The sequence below is a fragment of the Microtus oregoni genome, unplaced genomic scaffold (genome assembly GCF_018167655.1).
Source record: "Microtus oregoni isolate MIOR12 unplaced genomic scaffold, Mior012 000025F_ref0000491, whole genome shotgun sequence".
NCBI classification, from domain to species: Eukaryota; Metazoa; Chordata; class Mammalia; order Rodentia; family Cricetidae; genus Microtus; species Microtus oregoni.
The window spans coordinates 15,100,608-15,119,984 of NW_024543084.1; the positions used below are offsets into that span (position 1 = coordinate 15,100,608).

The window sequence follows — 19,377 nt, forward strand, 5'->3', positions numbered from 1 at the left end:
AAGTGTGCGCCAAAGCACGTGGAGGATGAGAGCGAAAAGTTGCCCAGACTGGTTCATGTGGGACAAAGGGCACAGGGGGAAGCGACAATCTCTGTGTCACCTCCTCACTTCTACTGGGAATCTCAAACTGTCCTAGAAAAGCCTATTTTTTATGTTATCTAGGAATATATATGAACATACATGCAAAATAATAACATATGCATGTTACATATAATTTTATATATAATATATACATATTAGTGTATACATTGTGTGTGTGTACACGTTTGCCAAAATGCAGGAAAGTATTGTGATTAGGTTGATTTGAATTTTCACAATCAAATGTTAAACCATAATGGGGGAAAGGATTCACTCCCTCATTTAATAAATATTTATTAAGCGCCTACATCAAGCCAGGTCTTGTTCCCAGGACAGCAGATAGAGCCCAGGGCCTCGCATACACTGCACAAGCTCTCTACCTCTCTACCTTTGGACCACATCTGTAGCCTCTTGTATTTTTTATTGAATCTTATTGAGTTGCCCCGAAAGTCTTTCGAAGCATCTGACACTGATACCTCATTTCCAAGATGGAGTCTCACTAGGTAGCTCTGGCTGGCCTGGAACTCAGAGATCTACCTGCCTCTGCTTCCCAAGTGCTCAGCTCACGTTGCTGCCTCATAAAAAGCATACACCACCATCAATGTTAGTGGCGGCACTTCCGTATACGTGATGAGCCTGGCACTATCTTAAAAACACAGCTAGAAAAAAAACACACATGATCTCTGCAGGTAGCTTCTTAGTGTGCTGGCCAGCGTGCTTTTCGGGTTTCTCTTCATTTACACTTGGCTAATTCATTCCTCGCGAGATACTGAGTGAAGATTAAAGATGGCTGACAGGATACCAGGAGACAGCAAAACCTGGGCCTGTCACTGAGCCAGCTTCGAACTCAGACGAAGTAAAGATGAAAGCTAAATTTTCCAATGATTTTTTTCATATTTCACGCTAACGAGAAAGCTTTAAGAAAAAAAAATAGGTGAGCTGATGGCTCAGTAACCTGTCATTGTCTTCCAATAATCAGGAACAATAACAAAAAGGTCACCCTAATGTAACAAACTCTTGTCCTTTCACCAGTGAGTGACCACAGTGGCAACAAGTTGGAGCAGGGAAGAAGTCTCAACATGTCACCATAAAGATCACAACCCCCAGGACCCACATAAAAAATAGCCTGGCTGGGTAGTAATAGCGCACGCCTTTAATCCTAGCACTAGGGAGGCAGAGACAGGTGGATCTATGTGAGTTTGAGGCCAGCCTGGTCTGCAGAGCAAGTTCCAGGACAATCAGGGCTACACACACACACACACACACACACACACACACATAAAACACTGTCTTGGGAGAAAAAAAAGCCAAAACCAAAAACCCACCACCAACAACAACAAAAAAGTACATGCATAAAACAAAAACAAAAGCCTGATGTCAGGGCTGGAGGTGTATCTCAGTGGTCAGTAGCACTGGCTGCTCTTCCAGAAGACCTGGGTTTAGTTGCTAGCATCCAGGAGGCAGCTCACAGCCATCTGTAGCCAGTTTCTAGAGATCCGCTGTCCCTCTTCTGGCCACTGTGGAAACTGCATGCAAGTGATACACAGACATACATGCAGGCAAAACATCCTAAAACAACAAACATACCCTGGCATGGTAGTGAATGCTTGTACTCTCTTGTACTCCTAGTGTGTGGGACCTCTGGCCTCCACAAGACACACGCGCACGCACACACACACACACACACCCCAATCTCAACAAAGTAGCTCAGGGTCTCATCACGTATGCCAGGCAATCACTGCATCAATGCACTACACCCCAGCTCTGTGTTGATGATACCGATATATTCATAGATATAGAATGTCCCAGGCTAGAGGTAAAACCTGTAGAGCAGTGCAGTCGGGAAGGTAAGTGCTGTCCTTCATCTTGTTCAAGGCGACTTGCGCAGAGTATTGGGGTTTTGCACTGAGCAGCTGTTCTATGTCATAGAGTTACAGAAATGATTTTTATAAGCCAACTACTGGAAGATTTCTTTGTCACACTGGGGATAAACCTAGGGTTTCACACATGCTATCCAAGCAACCTATCATTGTGCTAAAGTTTTAGCTTTAACTTAATCATTTTAAAACTGTCATTTAAGCTGGGCAGTGGTGGTGCACGTCTTTAATCCCAGCACTCGGGAGGCAGAGGCAGGCGGATCTCTGTGAGTTCGAGGCCAGCCTGGTCCAGACAGATCCAGGACATCCATGGCTACACAGAGAAAACCTGTCTTGAAAATCTCCCCCAAAGAAAAGAAAAGAAAAGAATAGAAAAGAAAAGAAGAGAATCAAACCTGCCTTTTAAGGAGGCAGAGAAAGGAGAATCTCTGAGTTTGAGGCCAGTTTGTCTACATAGTGAGCTCCAGGTCAGCCAGGGCTACACAGTTAGACCCTGTCTCACACAAAACAAAACTAAATAAAACAAAATCAAAACTAAGTAAATAAAATTTAAAACTGGCATTTATTCTTTGTTTTGTCTTCAGGGCTCCATGTATGCTATGCAAGCTCTGAGCTACGTCTCCACCCCTTTCTGTGTTCTAAGATTATTGACATAAACTTCACTCTAAGCTGCCCAGGCAGGCCTTGAACTTTCCATCCTCCCATCTCAGCCTCCTACTAGCTGGGATTCCGGACCTGAACTAGCAGGCCTGGCTTTATTACACTCCCAATATGAAAATACAGGCCTAATGTTCAACTACATGAATCTAACAGTTATAAACTATGAGTTTTGCATTAATTTTTATAACTTCCGGACATTTTACAGCTTCTCACAGCTCACCTAGATGGCGACTGCTTTCTGCCACAAAGAGGTTTCTAGAAGAAAAGTGTCTCACTCTTTAGCAGAGCAGGATGTGGCTTAAGAGTGGGCTGTTCCTGTAGAATGGCATTTGAAGGCAGAAGATTTTCACTAGAGTCCCAAGACTGTATAAAATCTGTTGAGATCGGTGAAGGTCGACGAGAGTGGCAGCCACCAATCACTCATGGCCACCCAAACCGACTCCGTCTAGAAGCGTCATTCTGCCAAGTGAGGCTTTAGTACCCCATCATTATCTCATTACACATGAGCAAGGTCCCAAAGCCACCATGTAAGGAAAGCCCTTAATCAGGGCCGCAGCCTGGCCGCCAGGCGCACTGTACACCGCCAAGCTCTGACCACTGGACCCACAGACGGTTGCCTCAGCCCCGATCCCCTCCGTTTCTCTGGGCTGGCTTTCTGTCTTTTTTCTTTCTTTTCTTTTTTTTCCTTGAAAACTGCTAAGAAATAATAATAATAAAATTTAGGGGCTGGAGAGATGGCTCAGCCGTTAACAGCACTGACTGCTTTTCCAGAGGTCCTGAGTTTGATTCCCAAAAACCACATGGTGGCTCACAGCCATCTACAGTGGGATCTGATGACCTCTTCTGGCATACACGCAGACAGCGCACTCAAATACATAAAATGATTAAATAAATAATAAAAAAGAAAATTGCTAAAAAGAAAAATTAACTGATAGTGGACATGTTGGCCTTAAAACACAGATTTTGCACCCAGTTTTCTTAGTGGGTGTTATATATGCTAACCTATTCCCTCCACTAAACTATAAGCTATCTGAAGGCAAACACTTCCACTCAGCATGCCCTAAAAACAAAACAGAAAAAAAAAACCCTGAAACTACCTTTTTTCATTGCCACATACTTCATATATAATATGGCTGTCCAATTTGTTATTAACCGTACATAAACGCATAAGTTTACCAAGTAAAACAAACCCAAACATTTCATATCTCTTGCCATTAACAATATTTCCCCATTTCCCAAGCGCTCTCTTTTTTCTCTCTACCTATGGTACTGGGTCCAACGCCCAGAACCTCATGCATGCCAGGCAAGTATTTTACCAGAATCACATACTCGGTAGCTTTTTGCTTTGCTTTTTCAGACAAGGTCATGCCATGCAGACCCAGCTGATCTGGGGATTCGCTGTGTATTCCAGGCTGGATGTAAACTCAAAACAATCCTCCTGCCTCAGCCTCTCCAGTGTAGGGACTACAGTGCGAGCCACCAGGGCTGCTTCTGTCTTTGACTTCCTGTCTTCCTCTCCCAAAAGATAGGCAGGCAGAGTAGCCATGCTGCGGTTCTGGCCCCAGTCACCTGCCCTTTAGATCACCAGCACGGCTAGGAAATGTCTACCCCCTCCCCCCCAAACCACTCAGAATCATGTATGTTCTTCATTCCTAACCCCATCCTGCTCTATGAATAAGTGACTTCTGAGGTGCCCCCACCCCATAACAACAATGACGACAACAACAACAAAACCCACCAAACAAAACTGAAGGAAGCAAAAATAAGAAAAGAACACCCAAAGGCCTACAGTTTTGCCTAACCTAGGATAGTACAAGTGCTTCAAACTATGTGCTAATTTAATTCTTTCAAAATGGGTATTTGCACGTGTCAGTCACCTGACATTGACAGCAGGATGAATGGGAATTCCTTTGACAGAAGATGTTTATAAAATGAGTTCTCCTGATTTAAGAGCCAGTGCTCCCAGGATTCTAGTATTAACAGAATACTTTAGTTAAGAAATGGTTATGTAAAAATAATTGAAGCAAAAGGAGAAAATTAAGGAAGATGTGCTGCGTTCCTAACTGCAGTAACCTTGTTTTATTTTGACATGACATTTCTTGGCCTCATCTTGGACCTCAACACCACCCCACACTTTCTCCTCCACACCCTTCACAAATGGAATTCAGAAAGGTAGAGCGGGCACTTTGGAATCCATCACTGAGAATGACTGGTCTTGGGCATATTTCGGCGCAATAACCGCGTTTTCGTCCCCACCTACATCCAGACCACTGCACTGCCAGCCTATGCCCTGCCTTTCCCCGGTGCTCCAGTCCAGAGGAAGGCAGGGCAACAGGCCTGTCCCTCGGCCAACAGCCTCTTTTTCCCGGAGACGGCCTGAGGGTTGCCCTGGCGTCCTCTGACCGCCCTCGGGTGGGACCGTTTCCAGACACCAAGCTGCTCGCTAACCCACTTATACCCCAAAACGAAGGGTCCTACGAAGCCAACCCCTCTTGAAACCGTTTCCTCTGGGCAGCAGGACAGAAACAGGTCCCCAGCAACCGGCCCTTCGTGGTATCCTTATGATCCCCCCCACCGCCGTCCTCCTGCGGACTAAACGCCGCAGCCCCCCTCAAATTGGGGATCTGAGCTGTCCCCAAAGAATTACACAGTGCGCCCCAAGAGCCCTGGGGCTAAAGTCCTCACTTCCTGAGAGAAGACCTCATCCCTCTCTCGCAGCACCCCAAAATTCAAAACCCGAAACCCCGAGCCTGCCAGGCCGCCCCGCCCCCGGTAGCAGCGCGGGATCCGCCCGCACCCGGGAGCATAGATCTGCCCCAGAGCTCCGTCCAGGGTGCGCGCAATTACGCAGTCCGGCACGGCGCGGGCCCCACGCCCCCAGGGATCGCCCGCGGGTGGCCGCTCCGGGCGACGGGACCCAGCCCTGCACCGGCTTCAGGCCGCCAGGGCCACCCGATCCGCGTTCCTTCCTGGCTGGGCGACAACGCACGCAGAGGCCCCTCGCCGCGCCTCCCGCCCAGGCCGCCCGCGGCCCGGCCCCTCACTCACCCAGAGCTCGGTGCCCCAGCTCATGTTGCAGGGACCGGGAAAGGGCCCCCGACCCCCTTCGCCGGCGATCGCTGAGCCCCTCCGGACACTGCGAATGCGGGAAGCCCGCCTCCTGCCGTTTCCTCTGGCCCGCGCCTCCTCTAGCCCTGCTCTACACCTCTCCGCGCGGAGCAAAATGGCCCGAGGAAGCAGCAGCAGCGACCGCCGCAGCGCGCCCGCCCGCACCGGAGCCGAGGGGCGGGGTGGGGCGGGACGAAAGGCGGGGCGGGGAGGGGCCGGACTGACAGCTCGAGCGGACCGTCCCGCCCCCAGACTCCCTTTGGCCCGGTTGCCGGGGGTCCGGAAGGACGCGAGGCCTTCGGGACCTCTCCGTGTCGTCGGTTTTCGGCAGCTAGTGCGCCCTACGCTCTCGGGACCCGCGCACACTGCTTGCAGACTGGCCCGTTCGCGATCTGCCCTCCACCCACTGCTCCGAGCACAGCTTTGCGTTTCAGAACTTTCGCCCAGCGGCCACCGGCGCCCACCTTAGAGGCTTCCAGAGCGGTTTCTCCCTCCATCCAGCCACCGTGGAGGCTAACGAGCCGGTCAGCGTGCTTGGGAGTGGGGCCTTGAACCGTGACGTTGAGGCAAATATAGAGACCGAGCAGATCCGGGAAACCAGGGAAGGATGAGCAGCCAAAGAATTATAATCTGTAGAACAAGCCCTTTCCTACTTGTTCAGCCAGGAATCTCAGTAACGAAATCCTCTTACCCCGCTGACGGACCGTAGAGTCTCTAGGGCCCACTGAGAACTTGGAGGGTTCAAATCCAGCCTCCAAGCTGGTGATCTTGGACGGATTTCCCCTCTAGTAGGAGAGCCCCAGCCACGAAAGGGAGGCAGTGTTTGCCAGTCGCCCGCGGCCTAGTGGTGTGAACCAAGGTGAACTGGCCAGGGGGTAGCTGGTGCAGAATTAGGACCATTAACTCTTTCAAAACTCCACAGAATGTCATTTCTCAGTAGCTGTGGGGAATCTGGGGTTTTCAACTATTTCCTCAGAATCCCTCAGACTGTCTCCACAACTTTTCTTTCTTTGAATGCTACTGCAGAGACCTTTTCTTCAGGGCCATGACCTCCAGAACAGGTCCCTCTTCTAAACGTTTCTCCGCTCCCTGCTCTCTTCAACCTGTTGGAAGATTGTCCTTGAAGGATGAATCTCAGCCCAGTGTGTGGACTGCAAGCCCACACTTGTAGTCTCAGCACTTTTGAGGCAGAGGCAGGAAGAGGCCAACCTGAGCCACGTAGTAAGTACCAAGCAGGCTGACCTGGACTTCAAAGTGAAACCTTGACAAAATACAGAAATAAATAAACAATAGACAGCTAGATAACAATAAGGGTGTGGTGGGAGGCATAGGCAGGTGGAGTTAAAGGTCTGGGTTACACAGTAAGTTCCAGGCCATAGTGAGACTCTGTTTAAAACAAAACAAAATAAAATCAAACACCAAATAATAATACTTTGTTTAAAAAGTAAAAGGAAGGAAAGAAAAAGGAAGGAGGGGTGGAGCTCAGAACATTGCCTCAAACCTCAAGACCTCCTACTTCCTTTGTGGGGTAGTTACATTGAAACCATCAAAACTGTTTGGGGCTCTTTTGTCAGTTACAAGCCCCTCCCCCATCCTTCGTGTCTTTAAATATTTTGTCCCCACATTTTCCAAGTCTGGGCTGGATATGTAAGGGTCAGGACGGCCAGCTAGGGTGAGTTAGAGGACTTCAAAATGTAAGCAATGTTAATTAACTAGGCCACAGGGTTGTTTTGTTGTGTTTCAGTTTTTAATGTGTACCGTACCACATTTGTGTCTGCTGCCCTTGGAGGCCAGAGAGGGTGCTAGATCCCCTGGAACTGAACTACAGATAGGTTGTGAGCCATCGTGTGGGTGCTGAGAATCAAGCCAGTGCTCTGAGCCACACTACGCCGTCTTCCCAGGCCCAGCACTGACACAGGTATTAGCTACTCAAAGTTGGAAATGGCCAGTTACTTAGCAAGACCCTGCTGCGTCATCATTATCGTCACCTGTGCCTCTGCTTGTTGGTTGTTTCCTTCTTAGTCCACAAAGTGATCTAATCTCAACTTCAGAAAACTAGAATGACCACTCGCAAAAAACAGTGTAGCCGGGGGTAGAACAACCTGTGCCCTACAGAGAAAGAAGCAGAAGAAGCAGAAGGAACTGTAGAAGAGAGAGATGCCTAAACTGTTAGGGAACCCTTGAAAGCCACAGGAGGTTCAGGAGCCAAGTTAACTGGGCCCACTTAGTGCCTCTCACTGGTTTTGTTTTGTTTAAGTCTGCAGGGTAACTGGAAAATGTTTACAGTCAAAAGCTTCAGAAAATGGAAGAGAAATGCGGTATTGACCTTTTAGCAGGGGTGTTCTCGCCCTATGCAAATGCTCACGCAGCTGCACACCTGCTCCAGCCTGACTCACAAAGCTGTGGTCTGTGCCTTCGAATGATCTGACGGCATGAAAGGGCTAACCTAAAGGGAGGCATCTGACGAACACAGCACAGACCCAGCCTGCATAAGCTCTTAGGCTGCTTGGTCTGCTGTTCTTTTTTTCTTTCTTTTTCTTTTCTTTTTAAAATATTTATTTATTTATTATGTATACAGCATTCCTTCCATGTATGTCTGCAGGCCAGAAGACCCCATTACAGATGGTTGTGAGCCACCATATGGTTGCTAGGGATTGAACTCAGGACCTTTGGAAGAACAGTCAGTGCTCTTAACCTCTTAACCTTTGAGCCATCTCTCCAGCCCTTTTTCTTTCTTTCTTTTTTTCTTTTTTCTTTTTTTTGAGACAGGGTTTCTCTGTAGATTTGGAACCTGTCCTGGAACTAGCTCTGTAGACAAGGCTGGCCTTGAACTCAGAAATCCACCTGTCTCTGCCTCCTGGCCTTGAACTCAGTAATCCACCTGTCTCTGCCTCCTGAGTGCTGGGATTTAAGGCACTTGCCACCCCTGTCCAGCGGTTTGCTTTCTTTATAAAATTTTTTATATTTCTATATGTACTTGGTATGTGTGTGGGGAGTACACATACAGCACACACATAGTGCCAGAGAACAACTTGTGGGAGTTGTTTTCTCCTTCACCATGCGGTTCCTAGGAACTGACTTTAGGTCATCAGTCTCGATAACAAGTGCCTTTACTGGCTGAGCCTTCTTCTGAGCCCTTATTTTGAGATAAGGTTTTATTCCATAGCCCAGGCTGGCCCACAACTTTGGTGGGTGGTCCTCTTGCTTCCGTAGGTACTTCTGAGTAGTCAGAGGCAAATCTATCAGGGATTTGGACAGTGCTCACCCTGCATGGAATTATAATGAACATCTCATTTGGGGTTTGTAGGTAGGTACCTGTTCAGTGGCAGATAGGGTTTTATAATTAATTGCTGAGGATCCCAGAGTTCAGTCCTTACTAGGCATGTGGCCTCTGGCAACCTACGCTGTCTGAGCTTCAGTTTCCTCATTTACAAAAAGGGGGCTTCACAGACTCCCAGGAGGCTGAAACGCTGGGCAAACACACACTTTACTGAGGTTCAGACATGCAGAGCTCAGGGCGGGCAGCTCAGAGCTTCCCTTCTTCAGACCTCAGTTTCCTCTCTTACAATGGAACCTCATGGCTTCTTCAATACTAAAAGAAAATATCTGCAAAGGGTTGAGCAAAGAGGGCACAAGTACAAGCCTCCTTTCCTTTTCCTGCGTGCCACAGCAAGGAAGCAATACCTTACAAACCGCTGCTAGAGCTAGACCCTTGGCTAGAACGGCAGGGCAAGATGACTGGTTGTCTCCCACTAGTTTCCTAATGACGCCCCCGTCAATGGTTTCTATCTGAGTGGAGCTTAAAATTTTCCATAGCTTTACTTACAATGGAGTTAAATCTTAATAAACTCCTTTTCTATTTTGTGCATCCCTGGCTGTCTCGGAGCTCACTCTGTAGACCAGGCTGGTCTTGAACTCACAGAGATCTGCCTGCCTCTGCCTCTTGAGTGCTGGGAGGGGTATGCCATCAAACCTGGTTTACTGTTTGTTTTGTTTTTGTTTTTTGTTTTTTTTTTTAAGACAGGGTCCCGCGTGTAGTCTAAGCAGACTTCAAACTCACTATGCAGCCAAGGCTGGCTTTGAAATGACCTGAATACAAAACAAAGCATTTAGTATTCCAGGAAACCCACAACTGTTGGTTGAGTCATGGTAAATTGAAAACTGGCTGTACATTCTTGGGACCCCAGAAGCAGCCAAGCGGAAAAACTAGGAACAGGATAAAAGCAGGAACTTTCTAGTGAGTGTAATCTTAAAACTGCAACTAGATTTTAATACCAACGACGGAGTTCTCTGAAGGACTGTAAAGACTGTATAAGCATGAAACATGGGCTGCTCAGAGCTGGGCAGATTATATACAGTGTCCCTAGGTTGAAAAATGATTCTCAAGTTCATTTCCATCGCACCTTCAGCCCACGAAAGGTGTGTTGGGGCCACTGGACTGATGTTTTCTCAGTTGCCAAAAAGGTGTTCTCAAAGTTTTCTTCTGTGTCTCAGGAGATGCTGAAATTCTCCACCACAATCTGGAAGACATGGCCAATGGATGTTGCCAAGTTCTGAGAAGCCTCTGGTTCCTTACGGTGTTAACTTTGGGGTCTGAAAGAACTCTTCTGAAAAGACAAACAGAACTGTTGGACAGCTCAGAAGGTAAACAAGCTGCCAAAAACCTGCCGACTTAAGTTCCATCCTGGTTACTCATGGTGGGAAGAGAAGACTTTTGAATATCATCCCCTGACCTCCACATATTCTCTATGGCATGTGCCCCTCCCCAATGCACACATAAATAAACGTAATAAAAACTTTGGTGAAAGCTACAGAGAAACCCTGTCTTGTCTTGAAAAAAAAAAAAACCTTTGGTGAAAAGAAAAACAAACAGCAGTTATGTCTTATTTTCTCCAACTGTCTGAGCCCAGGTACGTATTATCAATAGCACTGTATTCAAACTACAAGTTTGAATTCAAACACGAATTTCCTACCAGTGGCAACTTGGAATTGATCCAGCAGACTGCAAGGGCTCGTGATTAAAAGAGAGCCAGGCTCAAAGCCAGGGTGAAGGAGCTCTGCCCTTCTTGACCTCAGGCTTTTCCAGTGGGTGCCTTGGTTTAATGCCCCCTGGAAGGCACTGCCAGGGAGAAGCAGGCATAACTTGTTTTGTTACTCAACAAGATGTGCTGGTCACAGCATCCTGGTTACACAAATGACCTTTTCCGGAAAGTAGGAAGTCATGTGTTATACCTTTCTGGGACCCAGCATTGGAAGAACATTCCGCACCGACTGCTGGTAACAGGTTTTCTAAGACTTTGTAAGGGGTCTTCCATGCTCCTTCCTCTGGATTTCAAAATAACGATTGAGTTCACAGGGTTCCCAAACACACAAAGACAGACATTCCCACAAACCACTGAGCAGATTGGACTGGTGTGGCCTTGTGGAAGTTTTGTCATAATTTCCAGGCTCAAAAATGAAGAGATCCTAAAGACTTTAAAGTTTGGCAAAAGTGTCACCACCACGAGACAGAATTCTTCTTTGGAATAGATACTTTGCCACACGAAGAGGAACTGAAGGTACCTGGACATTCTGTTTTCAGGTTAGTCAAACTGAAAGACAGACCTTCTAAAAAGTGGTATTGAACTTTATTATTTATTGGTCTTTATTTTTACTTATGTGTGTACATGCGTATATGTGTGTGAGGTGCCATGGAGGCCAGAGGAAGAAATTGAATCCTCTGGAGCTGGACTGACAGGTGGTTGTGAGCTTCCTGATATGGGTGCTAGGAACTGAACTTGGGTCCTCTGGACAAAAGGTAAGTGCTCTTAACCACCAACTCCATCTTATTATTATTATTTCGAGACAGAGTCTCACGATGTAGTCCTGGAATTCTCTATATAGACCAGGCTGGCCTCGAACACACAGAGATCCACCTACCTTTGCCTCTGCCTCCCAAGTGCTATGATTAAATTGTGTGCCATCATGCATGGCTTTTATTGTTGTTATTATTATTATGATGGAGGAAGGTCATTGGCTAATAAAGGAACTGCCTTGGCCCATTTTATTGGTTAGAACATAGGTAGGTAGAGTAAACAGAACAGAATGCTGGGAGGAAGAGGAAGTGAGCTCAGTCTCCACAGCTCTCCTCTTGGGAGCAGACGCCTCAGAGAGACGCCATGCTCCCCGCTCCCGGGAAGATGCACGCGATGAAGCTCCGTCCCAGGATGGACGTAGGCTAGAATCTTCCCGGTAAGACCGGTGCTACACAGATGATAAGAAATGGGCTAGTCCAGGTGCGAGAGTTAGCCTAGAAGAGGCTAGATAAAAATGGGCCAAGCAGTGATTAAATGAATACAGTTTGTGTGTTGTTATTTCTGGGCATAAGCTAGCCGAGCAGGCGGCTGGGGTGCCGGGGAGGCAGCCCCGCCGCCACTCTTATTATTACATTATTATATTTATGTGCATGTTTGTATGTGTGCCAGGTGCCCACAGAGGCCAGAAGAGGGCACTGGATCCCCTGGAACTGGGATTATAGGTGGCTGTCAGTCACCATATTGGTGCTGGGAACAAACTCCAGTCCTCTATAAGATCAGTAAGTGCTTTTGGGGGGTGGGGTCTGTCTGTAGCTTTTGTGCCTGTCTTGGAACTAGTTCTTTTTTTTTTTTTTTTTTTTGGTTTTGTTTTTTGAGACAGGGTTTCTCTGTAGCTTTGGAGCCTGTCCTGGAACTAGCTCTTGTAGACCAGGCTGGCCTCGAACTCACAGAGATCCCCCGCCTCTGCCTCCTGAGTGCTGAGATTAAAGGCATACACCACACTGCTCTGCTGGAACTAGTTCTTATAAACCAGGCTTGTCTCGGACTCACAGAGATCCACCTGTCTCTGCCTCCTGAGTGATCCTCCCGAGTGCTGGGATTAAAGTCGTGTGCCACCACCTCCCGGCCAGTAAGTGCTCTTAAATGCTGAGTATCTCTCTAGTCCAGATTATTATTATCATCAATTAGGCACTGAACTTTAAAAAGTAAAAAATAGGATGGGACTATAGACCAGTGGACGAGGGCTTGTCTAGCATGTATGAAGTCTCAGTACTACAACATAAGAAAGGAAAATCTCTCTGAAAAATTCATCTGTTTAACATTTTTCTCAAGTAAAAATCACTTAAATAGGGGCAGGAGAAATGGCTCAATTAAGAGCACAGACTGCCCATCCATACGACCCAGTTTCAGTTCCCAGCAGCCACACAGTGGCCAACAACCATGTGTAACTCCAGCTGCAGAGGAGCTGATGCTCTGTTTTGGCCTCTGCAGGCTCCTGCATGCATATGGTGTGTATGCACATACACTCAGGTATACAAGTATACACATAAACATTTACATTTTCCCCCTTAACTGTCTTTAGCCTTTCTTCTTGCTCCCCAAAACAAAGTATCAGATTTCTCACACTTTTATTCTCTTTTTCAGGATTTTTTTAAGTGTCCTGGTGTGGAGAACTGAATCCCAGATCACAGTCATGCACATGCTGGGCTGCTAAGCTCCATCCCCAACAGGTGATTTTTATCTCAGACTTCCTGTCCTGAAGTCAAAGCTATGTTACCATGCCAGCTTGCTACCCTTTTTTAAAATACAAAACCACAAAAATCAGAAAGCTGAGGCTGGAGGGGCAGCTCAGCAGTAGGCATGCGCACTGCTCTTGTGGAGGATCTGAATTGGATTCCCAGCACCCACATCATATGGCTCACTTCCACCTTCCAGCTCCAGGGGTTCTGAAAACTCTTTTGGCCTCCAGGAAACCTGTGTTCACACATACTCCCCCACCCACACACACACACAAAGTAAGAATAGAATAATAACTTCTTTTTAAAAAAAAATTACAAAGCTGTTCATAATATCGGGCAAGAAGCCCAGATCCACTTCTGTTGCGATTGAAGTTTCAGTCCTGGTTTTATGGATGCCCTGCTAAAACTCCTCAAAAGGCTGTGTGACCTTTGGAAAGTCACATAGCGTTCGCTGGCACTGTTCATACCTGGGAAAGAAAACGGACAGACCTGGGTTCCCTACGGAGCCGTCCAGTCTAACCCAGCATGCAGTGGTCTTTCTCTACAGCAGGCAGGACAGAGGATTTGCTCTGGGCTTCATGAGTAGGGTGGGTATGAGTGTGCTGGCGGGTCATTTCTGCAGGCACAGACTGCCTCTGAGTTAGTTCACCCAACCAAACTTCATCTGAAAAAAGAACATATGCATCTTGGCAGACTTTCCTGATTTTAGACAACACAACATATGTATAGATCACATAAGTTCACTCAGAAAACCATTTCCCATCTCTCCGCAAAGAGCTGCAAAAGATTAATGCTAGAGTTTCCTGCTTCATTATCTGTAAAGAGGTGGGGAGTCAGATGAAAATCCTGCTCAAACAGGAAGATTGCATATTCAAAAGAGATGGCCCAACACCCAAGGGAAGAGAAGGACAGCCACCAACCAGTAGTTACTGCCTTTCCCTCCCTGAAACTTACAGGTATTTTAAGATAAACTACACCTCTGTGTCTCCACCTACCTGCTCTACTTTTGCCTTTGAAGAGGGTGTGACTGGGCTTGCACTGGTTTTTAGTCAAGAGAAGGATTAGATTTGTCAGTTCTGAAGATTCTGACACTGGGAACTGAGCCCCTTCTCACTTTAAATTCTGTACGTCTATATTGTCCCAAGTGATTTGTGTGTTTTTTTTTTAAATTTCTTCCTTCCTTTCTTTTCTTTCTTTCTCTTTCTCTCTTTCTTTCTCTTTGATACATGGTTTCCTGTGTATTTCTGGCTGGTCTTGAACTCAGTCAGAGATTCTCAAAGGTGTGAGTCAACACCACTAGCAACAAGTGATTTTTTTTCTTCTTCTTTCTTTCTTTCTTTTTTTTTTTTTATGAGACAGGGTTTCACCGTAGTTTTTAGAGCCTGTCCTGTAACTGTAACTAGCTCTTATAGACCAGGCTGGCCTCAAACTCACAGAGATCCGCCTGCCTCTGCCTCCCGAGTGCTGGGATTAAAGGCGTGCGCCACCACCGCCCGGCTCTTTCTTTCTCTTTGATACATGGTTTCCTGTGTATTTCTGGCTGGTCTTGAACTCAGTCAGAGATTCTCAAAGGTGTGAGTCAACACCACTAGCAACAAGTGATTTTTTTCTTCTTCTTTCTTTCTTTCTTTCTTTTTTTTTTTATGAGGCAGGGTTTCACCGTAGTTTTTAGAGCCTGTCCTGTAACTGTAACTAGCTCTTATAGACCAGGCTGGCCTCAAACTCACAGAGATCCCCCTGCCTCTGCCTCCCAAGTGCTGGGATTAAAGGCGTGCGCCACCACTGCCCAGCTTCCAAATGAATTTTTAAGTTGACTGTTTTGCATCACGTTGGGCTGAAGAGATGGCTCAGCAGGACCTGACATTATCTTCTGGTACCTTCTACCCTCAGGTACCTGAACATGGTACACATACATATATAAAGATGAACAAACAAAAATTCTATATTCCATTCCTATTTCCAGTTAGAAGTTTTGGGAATCTGATTCTGTCATAGGTGTCAACACACCTATACATTGGTGGCTGCCTGGTAGAGGGATTCCTAGTCATTTTTATTATAGCCTGTTTTGTTTAAATAATTAGCACACACAGACACACCACATGAAAATACATTACTTGTGTGTCCAGTTAAAAACAAGGACCTAAAGCCAGGCAGTGGTGGTACACGTCTTTAATCCCAGCACTCTGGAGGCAGAGGGAGGTGGGTCTCTGTGAGTTCGAGGACAGCCTGGTCTATAAAGCAAGTTCCAGGACAGCAAGAGAAACTGTTTTGAAAAGCTGGGGGGGGGGGTGTTTAAAAAGTAAACACACTTGACAATCAGCACTTTTAATATACTTGTTTCCTGTAACTCCTTGATAAACAATGCTATCAGGGACCTCCTACCAAGTCCTCAATGCCAAGGACCAGAAGCAAGGTTTCCACAGGGACGAAAATAGAAGACATTACAGCTCAGACTCTAGTGGTGGCATGAAATCCCATGAGCAAAATGATCATCAGTGAAAAATTTCCATGTGATCCCCGGCTCAGCCTGAACCAAATGACCATTCTCAGAGCTTACGTGTAGCAGGGGAGAAGTCTGACACCTACTTCTTATCTGATTAGATTGTCCCAAAGATTAAATACCATCAAAAAAAAAAAGCCTAGATGATTGCTTCATATATACTCAATAAATCCTGTTACTCCAACTATTTCGTCTGCGGTTTGTGGTAAAGGGCTTAGGATAATAATAAATCAAGCAGTCTAAGACAAGCCAGCAATTTCTAAGTTATTACCACCGACGACAGGCCAGTCCACAGCCAGGGAATGTGTGGCAGCCACTGCGGGTTCCAGCCTTTGGTCCAGGTCCCTCACTCCCCAAGCCCGGCGAGGCAGAAAGGAGGCCCGGGTTGGTCTTGCCCCGCCATGGTTGTCATAGCAAACGCTTCAGGGTCCTCAGAGGGGCTTCACAGGAAGTCCGCACTGAGAAGTCAACTGAAAAGTCCCGAGATGGCCCGCTGAAATCCCTGCGTGACCAAAGAGCTGTATTTTGAAGTAAAATGATCTTAAAGATCTCAGAAGTGGTGGCCGCACCCCCGTCCTGGAGCACTTCCGGGGCGTCGCACTTTGACCCGGAAGTGGGTGGGAGAGGAAGTAGTTGGTGATGCTGGAACAAACATGGCAGTCCCGGTGCCCGTCAGCTGCTCGGGCCCCTACTGTCTGCGACTGCTATCACTGCTGGCGTTCCTGGAGCTGCTGGTCGACCCCGGCTTGGGCCGCGTCCACCACCTGGCGCTCAAAGTAAGGGCTGGCGGACTGGGGACAGGGACAGGGGGTGGAGACCGGGGCGCGACAGCTGCTCCGGGATGAACCAACTTCAGCCCTGCGGGTTCTCTAAGTTTGGTTCCCAAGCTAGGGGTTTGCGCGGCCCTATCGCGACGGACTACTCAGTGCGGGTGCCTTGGGTAGTCTGGTCCCTGCAGCTTTGAGGTCTTGGGGAAGGGGCCTAGTGACTGTCTAAAGCCCCAAGGACCTGGGAGGCCGCTCCTGCGACCCCCGCTGCCTTCCCTGGAATTCACGCCGGTGGTAACCTCCTTTCCCTGCTTACCCTTGCACACAACTTTAATCCCAGTTTCTCTTGTCCGCGATCTCCGCCCTTCCGTGCGCCTGTACCTGGCTCTTTGAAGGTGTGCGGAATCTTTTTCCCTGCTTGCTTTAGGGTGCTCGATTCAAATCTCGCCGGAAATATATGCCTTGATTTCAAAAAGAAAGAAAGAAGAAAGGAAGGAAGGAAGGAGGAACAACCCTCAGGATCCAAACTCAGCATTTAAAGTGCTTCTAAGAGTGGGTCTTTTTCTTTCTGTCTCTATGGCCCTTGTCTAAGGGATAGACCTGGAATGCACACTAGGAACCGCTATGGTAACCCACAGTTTAAAGTTCTCTAAGGCTTACACAGGGTTGTCAGCAGGTTAGCATATCTGGGGAACAGAAGATGACATCATTATGACTCAAAGCCTTATACATTTTCCTAATAGTGTTCCAAGAAGTTTGTGGACCTGGACACAGCTGTCTTGTAAAACACCTTGCGTTAGTCGTGAAGCATCAGTCTTGTGAACGTAGAGTTTGAAGAACACAGACAGAGTCTGGAATTGAAACCTGGCCAGATCCATACAAGCGTACTTGCAATGCCGGCTTTTTTGTTTGTAGATACAAATGGTCTGGAGTAAGGTGACTCTTAACCACAGGTCAGTCTTGGCTCCTTTTGAAGATCCCAACTGAGAGCTGTAGCAGTTCTGCCCAGAGAAGTGCTTGTCCTTTCTTTCAGCCACACCACTTTCTTTGCCTTCCCGTGGCCTCGTGGTTCTGGTACATCTTATCAGTAGTTCCCAACCGGAGCGAAGAACTCCTAACTTCTAAGTTCTCCCATTTCGAAGTTTAGAGATTGTTTTTACTGCAAAATCAATGGAGCTGAGATCATAAAGCTTAGGAATTAGAAAACTTGCAACAGAACACACTAGGAGCATGTCTCCTGGTTCCCTGTCCAACATTTCTAGTATTAAAATGCCAGTTGCCTGATATCATCAGGTAAACACTGGCAGCATTTATATCGGCCAGCCTTAGTGGCCATCATATACCAACCTGATATCCCGCCTTGGTGGTAGAAGCAAACCTAGAGTAGTTCTGCAGTTGATTTCTCTCTTGTGCTAACTTAGTGTAGCGCTGTGATTGATTCTCTCCTGTGCCAAGTGACTTGATGGTTCTCTCTTGGAACATCTTCCCTAAACTTATTCCATAGTTGGTGCTAGAATCTTTTCTTAGTCTTAATTTATTGTCTAAGTAGATGGCATTTGCCCAGAGAAGGCCTATCTAAAAGGCTCAAGATGGTCTTGCTCTGCTTGAGGTTGGGAAGTATAGACTTGATCAGGTTAGAAACCCAGACTTGGAAGAACTTGATCACCAAATATCTGGAATATCAATTGATTCTTTAAAAGATTCGTTTTATTTTTCTTTTTGTGTGTCAGTGTGTGTGCGTGTACGAGCAGGAGTAATAGGCAGTTGTAAGCTGCTCCCTAGGAATCACACTCGGGTCCCCTGCAAGGGCCGTACATTCTCTTAACTGCTGAGCCATTTCTATGGCATTGGTGCTTATAAAACTTTTTAGCACCAACAATTTTGAATGCAGCAGAGTAGGTACAGTTGTATTATGAACTCCCATGTACCTGCCCACTTGTGCAGGTGTCACTTCTCTCTTCTCAACTGTTTATAGTTTCCTAAAGTAGAAAAGAATCTCTTCATTTTTAATTTGCTCTCGGTATTTTCCATCTCTCATTTGTTTTCTTGGTCTTCTCACAGCCCTTGTCTTTTGACCTTTCTGTATATTCCTTACTCTTCTTTTTTCTTGAGACAGGGTTTCTTTGCATAGCCCTGGCTGTCCTGGAATTTGCTCTGTAGACCAGGCTTGCCTTGACCCAACCTCCTGCCTCTGCACACCTTTAATCCCAGCACTCGGGAGGCAGAGGCAGGCGGATCTCTGTGAGTTCGAGACCAGCCTGGTCTACAGAGCTAGTTCCAGGACAGACTCCAAAGCCACAGAGGAATCCTGTCTCGAAAAACAAAACAAAACAAAACAAAAAACCCAGCTTTTAAAATAAACCAAAACCAAATAAAGTGATTGTCAGCTCCCCCTTCTCTCCTGAAAAAGTTATGTTCTAAAGAAAAAAAAATGTAGGGCTGGAGAGATGGCTCAGTGGTTAAGAGCATTGCCTGCTCTTCCAAAGGTCCTGAGTTCGATTCCCAGCAACCACATGGTGGCTCACAACCATCTGTAATGAGGTCTGGTGCCCTCTTCTGGCCTGCAGACATACACACAGACAGAATATTGTATACATAATAAATAAATAAATATAAAAAAATGTAGAAGAGACTTTAAAAGACTAAGATTTTTTGACCTAGGCAACTGGCTAGAGGGATGATTGATGCGGGGACAGTCCCTGTCCATGTGGAGGCTGCTCACCAGAGGGCAGGACCTGGCTCAACCCCCCTAGCTGACAGTTATAACTAACAGCCTGTGGTGATGGTGTACCTGGATACCATAGGGAGGCGGAAGGAGAGTGGAGCCTGTGGGTGTGGGAGAGGACTGTGGGA

The 19,377-nt window shown here is 46.9% G+C and overlaps 2 protein-coding genes, 1 long non-coding RNA gene and 1 pseudogene across 18 annotated transcripts in view; 2 read left to right on the forward strand and 2 right to left on the reverse strand.

Annotated features, from left to right (window-relative positions):
- The window catches only part of LOC121462893, a 41,382-nt pseudogene extending 36,271 nt beyond the window's left edge, over positions 1-5,111 (forward strand).
- Fnbp1 (formin binding protein 1) overlaps positions 1-5,876 on the reverse strand; it is a 124,491-nt gene extending 118,615 nt beyond the window's left edge. For all 16 annotated transcript variants that reach the window (XM_041674168.1, XM_041674178.1, XM_041674182.1 and 13 more), the window contains exon 1: positions 5,664-5,876. In XM_041674168.1, the coding sequence (XP_041530102.1) occupies positions 5,664-5,687 (24 nt within the window). In that variant the 5' untranslated portion in view covers positions 5,688-5,876. The remainder of the gene's footprint in view (positions 1-5,663) is intronic.
- Positions 5,877-8,522: 2,646 nt separating this feature from the next.
- LOC121462498 lies at positions 8,523-16,346 on the reverse strand. Its single transcript, XR_005976332.1, has 3 exons — positions 16,029-16,346; positions 13,747-13,921; positions 8,523-10,330 (listed from the first exon to the last, which is right to left on the reverse strand). It is a non-coding gene; the product is annotated as an uncharacterized LOC121462498 (long non-coding RNA).
- A 42-nt stretch (positions 16,347-16,388) lies between these two features.
- Positions 16,389-19,377, forward strand: part of Gpr107 (G protein-coupled receptor 107) — a 62,606-nt gene continuing 59,617 nt past the window's right edge. The window contains exon 1 of the mRNA XM_041674417.1: positions 16,389-16,533. Within this exon, the coding sequence (XP_041530351.1) occupies positions 16,411-16,533 (123 nt within the window). The 5' untranslated portion in view covers positions 16,389-16,410. The remainder of the gene's footprint in view (positions 16,534-19,377) is intronic.